Source organism: Cricetulus griseus (assembly GCF_003668045.3).
Source record: "Cricetulus griseus strain 17A/GY chromosome 1 unlocalized genomic scaffold, alternate assembly CriGri-PICRH-1.0 chr1_0, whole genome shotgun sequence".
Taxonomy (NCBI): Eukaryota; Metazoa; Chordata; class Mammalia; order Rodentia; family Cricetidae; genus Cricetulus; species Cricetulus griseus.
In genome coordinates this window covers 256283766-256290447 of record NW_023276806.1, presented here as the reverse complement: position 1 = coordinate 256290447, position 6682 = coordinate 256283766, and the positions used below count along the sequence as shown (strand labels likewise).

The 6682-nt window shown below is 52.3% G+C and overlaps 2 protein-coding genes across 4 annotated transcripts in view; one reads left to right on the top strand and one right to left on the bottom strand.

Annotated features, from left to right (window-relative positions):
* Positions 1-314: 314 nt before the first annotated feature.
* On the bottom strand, positions 315-1594 carry Tbcc (tubulin folding cofactor C). Its single transcript, XM_027389156.2, has one exon. It carries the CDS (start codon positions 1482-1484, stop codon positions 462-464), a length of 1023 nt encoding a protein of 340 aa, XP_027244957.1. The 5' UTR covers positions 1485-1594; the 3' UTR covers positions 315-461.
* Positions 1595-1752: 158 nt separating this feature from the next.
* Bicral (BRD4 interacting chromatin remodeling complex associated protein like) overlaps positions 1753-6682 on the top strand; it is an 84485-nt gene continuing 79555 nt past the window's right edge. The window contains exon 1 of one of the 3 annotated variants that reach the window (XM_035450367.1): positions 1753-1771. The gene's annotated coding sequence lies outside the window, so the exon portion shown is untranslated. Of the gene's footprint in view, positions 1772-2384; positions 2529-6682 lie in introns of those variants that run through there. The other 2 variants (XM_027389155.2, XM_027389154.2) reach the window with 2 other exon arrangements.

Genomic DNA, 6682 nt, shown 5'->3' with positions numbered 1-6682 from the left:
CAGACTAACACAACCCTGGATTCCAAATGCCAGGAAGTCTTCATAGCTCCGCAGAAAAATAGACACGGCAAACCTTAAGTGGGGGAAAAACAGCCCTGTTAATGGAGCTTGTATGGGCTTGCCACTTCCATTTAACTGTCTACTAATAGGAGTTCTCCTGACATCCCTTATTATTGATTGAAGACCTACTTTATCACGCTCTGTGGTCAACTATAAGAACAGCAAATCCCTCAGAGCCCAACCATTCTTCCCCTACTTCTTCAAACTGTCATACTCAAAGGAAGGCAAGCAAATGTCATCGAAGTAGCAAAAGCCCCCGTTACATCTGTCATGAATTTAATGGAACTCACAAGTAGGAAAATTTCAACAATTTCAAGCCCCTAATATCGTAAACATAAACAATGTGACAACTTTAAGTAAACTGAATGGGATGTGGCTGAGTGTGGCTAATGGCTCAGTGCTCAGTCCCACTGGATGTCCCGCTCCTCTTCAGGGAGAATACTCCAGTTCGGGGAGGCCACATTTCGGGCCAGCCAGTTGAAATCGTCAACCTGGTTCCAGTTATTTCTGCTCCTATCTAAACCGGAGTCCTGGAAGTCCTTGTCGATGCCCGGGTAGTTCCAGGTGTAAGGGGCCAACTGGATACCGCTGCAGTCCTCCACGATGGCCCTGCTGGTCACCTGCAAGAAGATTCGGGTGTCTTTGGTAGTGTGTACTCGGAGCTGTTGGCAAGCCACAGCCAGTATGCAATCACGACAGTCCTCCAGGAACACAGAGGTGGACACCGGGCCACAGAGCACCTTGCAGCCGCGGGCCTTGGCCAGCCGTAAGGTGTTGGGGTTGCCACGCAGTCTGACAGTGCAGTTGGTCAGGTCGCTCAAGAGGATGTCGCGCTGGCGGAGCTCGTCGGCTCTCTTCTCCAAGTCCTGGGACTCCAGGTTGGAGAAGCCACAGGCCCAGCTGAGCTCGGGAGCTCCCTCCTCCTTGGTCGAGGGCGGCGCGGGGCTGGCCGAGGCCACAGGAGCGGCGTCGGCCTGGGCGGCCGCGGCAGCGTCCTTCTTCCGCGCCTTGAAGGCGAAGCGCTTCTTGGGCTGCAGCTCCTGGCGCCGCTCGTTGAGCTCAGCCTGCAGCTGCGCCAGCGCCGCCTGGCCCTGCCGCAGGTCGTAGGCCGCGAGGAACAGAACCGAGTCGTTAAGGAGTTTCCGCAGCCCCTGCAGCCGGCCGGCCGCCTCTTCCAGCCGCTCGGCCGACGCCTCGCCCCGCAGCAGCTCCTCGGCCGCGGCGCGCTCACGAGCGAAGGCGGCGGCGAAGAAGCCGCTCTTCTCCTCCTCCACCTCCTGGCCCTGCCGCTTCTGCTTGCGCCTCTCCGCCTCCACCTGCCGCTCCTGCTCGCGCCTCTGGATCCGCTCCGGCACCAGGCTCAGGTCCCGCGGGGAGCCGGCGGCAGAGTCGGCCAGAGCCACCGAGCAGTCCACACCCTCCATCTTGACTCCAGGCGTCCTCACCCGCCGCCTTTCCTCCCGGCGCCCTCCGCAGACCGCACACCAACGCGCGCCGCGATTGGCCGGCCGCGATGACGTCAGATCCCGCCATATCCTCTTCGCCTATTGGTTTCTTCGCGCTGGAGGGGCGGGGAGGAGGGCGGGGCTGTGTGACAGGAGGGGGTGGGGAGACAAAGGTCCTGGTGGATGGGTGGGGTGGGAGGCAGGCGGGTGAGGCTTTTTTTTTTTTTTCTTCTTAAAGGGGCAGGACTTATATCCGGGATTGTGGGGTGAGTTGCAGCAGCGGCAGCTGCACATGTGGGTTTGTTTATAAGAACAAGGTTAGAAACTCGCAGGCCTCCCCCTCCCCCCAGCTCCTCCCTACTACCCCCTAACAGGCCGGAGATCTGCTGCGGGGTGGTGGGGAGGAACGTGTGCTTGTGGCGGTGGTGGGGATAGGTAGTGCGAGGAAGATGGAGGGGGGGGTTGTTGCACCTCCCGGGCCGCGCCGGAGGAAGCTGCAGCTGGAACAGCTGGCCAGGGAGCCGCTTGCATGCCTCTGGTTTCTTCTTTTTTTTCTTTCCCTTCTCCCTTCCTTCACCTCTTTGCTCAGCCGGCCCCTGGCACCCCGCTAACCCTCATCCTTCCTGCCCTCCCCCATCCACTGCAGCTCCGCGCGGCCTGGGGGCGCCTGGGTCCCCGCGGGCAGTGACCGGGGCGGGAAGGAGGCGCGAAGCACCGTTATGAGGGACTGGGTTCCCCGCCGGAGCGGGTTCCGGGGCTCCTGGGGGAGTCTAAAAGCAGATGATTATGATTACTTTTATTACGCCTGGCCAATTGCTGCAGCCGGAGGGGGGGCGGGGGAGATGACATGCCACCCCCACCCTCTTTCTCCCTGGCGCGCTGGCGGCCACTCCCTGCGCAGCTGGCGGTCGCCGTCCCTCCGTCCGTCCGTCCGTCCGACCGCGCGCGGGGCTGCGGAGTCTCCCCGGCCGCCTCGCCTCACCCTATGGGGCCGACGGTCTTTAAGAGGGCGATGGGGAAACGGTACATTATTTCTAGAGGTGGTGGGAGGGATTTGTCACCGGAAGTGAAGGAGCCTAGCCTCAAGTCCGGGCCAACCCGAGGTGCGAGTGGGCAGCCAAACCCGCGCAGTCCCTAGCAGAAGCCCACGGCGGCGGCCGCTGAGGGGTCCTCAGCCTCGCATGCTGCCTTCAGCCCCCCGGCCTTCTGCACCCGGGCAACACATACTGTCCTTGATTTCAGCCCATCTCCAGCCTGGTTGCCAACCTCCATTTTTGTTCTTTTAATTGGGATTTTTTTTTTTAACTGCCAAAAAAAAAGAAAAAACTCACTTGAAATTTAGCCCATATACCTGCGTTTTCTGCATAGAAAGATGCAAGGAAACGAGAGCCTTTCAGTTAAGTTGAAATTAAGACTTGAGCTCCAAGCCTCACATCCCCACTCCTTGCCTTTCCTAACCATAAAAACAAAAACCCAGACCTCAAGCACAAATTCTTGATTGGAGAGAGCATTCCTCTACTGAGTCGAGACAGGTGTCACTGGGTGGCAAATTCCCTGCCCCTGCGAGGTGGAGGGCAGGAGGGGGAGTCACATGTTTGTGTTTTCGTGTCTGTATACTTGACAGAACAGAACGCGGATGGGAAAGACAAGCCAATGGTCACTCAGGCTAGCCATGCAGGTGCCTTATTTTTGTGCGTTTTGTTTCCTGGGCAAGATAGGAGAGGCTTTGGTTTTCTACTTTTTAAAAGCGATTTGATTTCACAAGTGTATGAATTTGAGGCTACTGAAATATAATTGATGGCTTTGTTCAGGATTCCTAGGGAACTCAATAGCTTCTTTCTTTCATGATAGGTTGTTTTTTGGATTTATTTATTTGTAATGTATATATATGAGTGTTGTGTGTGTGTGTGTGTGTGTGTATCTGTGCACCACGAGTGTGCAGTGTTTGTGGAGGCCAGAAGAGGGCATCAGATCCCTGGAACTGGAGTTACAGGCAGTTATAGGCTGCTATGTGGGTGCTGGGAAAGGAACTCAGCTACTATGAATGAAAGACTGATTTTGCTACAGGAAATAGCAACAACCCTGACTTGCATTGATTTGGTTTCCCAATATCAGAGCCTGTCCCATTTCTAATTAAGAAAGTTGGTGGTGGAAGGTCTCTTGAGTTTGGAGTTTGGGCTCTCTGCAATGATGAGTCTATCAGTGGTTCTAAGTGAGGACTATATGCAGAGTAGAAGTTGGTGTCATCAGCCCTTTCAGGATTGCTTTTCTGCCAATGGACAGGTTTTCGAAGAGTATACTTGACAGGAAGGTGCTGAAAGCTGTTTGTTGTTTAGCTTAATGTTTAAGCAGAAAATAACAAAGATGGGGGGTCATGCAATTGACTCAGTATGTTGGGGACATTTTTTAAAGACTGGAGTGAGGTCTGAGAGGATCGATTTGAGGATGCCATTGGAGCACTGAGTGGGGAGCTTTTTTTCTTTTATTATGTATATAGTCCCATCCCCCCAAACACACACACACACACACACACACACACACACACACACACACACACCAGAAGAGGGTACCAGATCCCACTATAGATTGTTGTGAGCCACCATGTGGTTGCTGGAAACTGAACTCAGGGCCTCTGAAAGAGTGGCCAGTGCTCTTAACCCCTGAGCCATCTCTCCAGCCCCTAGGGTGAGCTTTTCTATCCCCTGGCTGGAGTAGGTAGCCAAGGCAGGTGTCAAGATGTATCTGATTTCTGAGTTAAATACCATAGGAAGGCTGCTAAATGCTGGCATTGCCAGACCAGGTTTCGTCCTCACTCTAACATTTGAGGGCAGTGGATTGCGAATGTGTCCCTGACAGAATCCTGGCTCATGAGAGGTAAGTGCCTGCCCTATTGGGAGGAAGGGAAGGTGTACAGGAGGAGGAAGATGTGGCAGAAATAACAGTGTTAACCTGTGCACCTCCCAGGGAGAGGCTGGTGAATCTTGTGGACATCTTGAAGAGTGAAAGGAGGATGTAAAGAGGAACTTTGCCTGGCGTTGGTGGTGCACGCCTTTAATCCCAGCACTGGGGAGGCAGAGGCAGGCGGATCTCTGTGAGTTCAAGGCCAGCCTGGTCTCCAGAGCGAGTGCCAGGATAGGCTCCAAAGCTACACAGAGAAACCCTGTCTCGAAAAACAAAAACAAAAACAAAACAAAAAGAGAGAGAGAGATAGGGACTTTGACTTTTGTTTTTGTTTTTGTTTTTGTTTTTTGAGACAGAGTTTCTCTGGGTAGCCCTGGCTGTCCTAGAACTCATTCTGTGCATCAGTCTGGCCGTGAACTTAGATTTGCCTGCCTCTGCCTCCCAAGTGTTGGGACTAAAGGCATGCACCACCACCAGGTGGACTTTAACCTTTTTTAAAAAATGATTTTATTAATTTGTGGGGACACACACACATACATCTACACACTCAATGGGTGTGGATGTCAAAGGACAGCCTTCAGGAATTGATTCTCTCTTTAAAGCTCAGGCTTTAGGCAAACACTTGACAGTTCTACAATCTCGTCTGTCCAACCTTAACTTATATTTAACAATGACTTGGATATTTTATGGTTCTCTATGTTGGGTTTACTCTTTTGTTTTTAGATCTTTCTTTCCTTTTTATGTGTAAGAGTGTTTGGCCTGCATGTGCGTGCACCACGTGAGTGTAATGCCCACCAGAGGAGCATGGTGGATCCCCTGGAATGTGAGTTGTAAGCCACTGTGTGTGGGTGCTTGGAATTGAACCCAGGTCCTCTATAATGTACTCTAACCACTGAGCAGTCTCTCCAGATAAGGCATTATCTTTTAATGCCTTAAAAGTGAATCATGTGCCAGACTTGGTGGTTCATGCTTATAATCTCAGCACTCAGGAAGCAGAAGCAATAGGAATTCCAGGCTTGCTCGGTGGTGGTGCACGCCTTTAATCCCAGTACTCGGAGAGGCAGAGACAGGTGGATCTCTGTGAGTTCATGGCCAGGCTGGATGGTCTACAGAGTAAACTCAAGGACAGCCTCCAAAGCTGAGAAACCCAGGCTAACCTGGGCTATATAGCAAGATCCTATCTTTTTTGTTTGTTTTTTGTTTTTTGTTTTTTCGAGACAGGGTTTCTCTGTGGCTTTGGAGTCTGTCCTGGAACTAGCTCTTTTAGACCAGGCTGGTCTCGAACTCACAGAGATCCGCGTGCCTCTGCCTCCTAAGTGCTGGGATTAAAGGCTAAAGGCGTGCGCCACCAATGCCCGGCTGCAAGATCCTATCTTTTAAAGAAGAAACACATTGCATGTTTGTAGCTATATGCATTAGGAAATAATAAGCAACTGGTGAAAGCCTTAAATGAAAGGGTCCTTGGTGTGTGAGGCCTCTTGCTGCTCAGTGGGGTTTATCGGATGTGCTGGGTAGAGGGCAGAAGCCAGATGCACCAAGGCAAATCTGAACCCTGCTTTCTGTAGCTGGAGGGGACATTCACCTGTTCATTTCTCAGCAAGCAAGCTAGGAGTGTGTATGGGTTGTGCAGTGTTCACTGATAAGATCTGTTCCTCTCTTATCAGGGGGAGGCCAATTTTCCCACCTTTAATGCTGGCTTTTCTGGCACTGAGACAATGAAAGGACTGTGAGGGTATGGCCTGTTCTTAAAAGGCATGACAGCGAAGTCAGCCACTTCCTTCAGCTTCTGCTCCTGGCTGGTCCCTCCCCCTCAGCACTCACTATGCTAAGAAACTTCTCCATTGTGTCTGAGGCAGACTTGGCTCAGGGTTACTTATCTAGTGCCTACTTATCAGAACTGACTGTGCTAGGGTGTGCACTAGATGGCTCAGTGCGTGAAGTGTTTGGTGAAGTGTTTGCCAAGCAAGTCTGATGACAGCCTGAGCTGGATCTCAGAAAGCCATGTAGCCGTGGAAGGAGACACACTCCGTAGAGTAATCCTCTGAGGTTTGCACACTTGACACATACAAGACATTTAAAGAAGAAAAAAGGAGGAAGGAAGGAAGGAAAAGAACAAAGAACTATGCCCAGTACTGAGCCAGGGAGACTCCAAGGCTGCTAAAGTTATAAAGATACACACTCTGTGGGACTGGTGAGATGGCCCAGAGGTTAAGAGTGCCGGCTGCTCTTCCAGAGGGTCAGACAGAGTTCAGCTCCAGCACCCATGTCAGGTGGAT

Bases quoted from the DNA above. Each gene is read 5' to 3' on its own strand.
- Tbcc (XM_027389156.2), bottom strand. From the start codon at position 1,484: ATGGAGGGTGTGGACTGCTCGGTGGCTCTGGCCGACTCTGCCGCCGGC.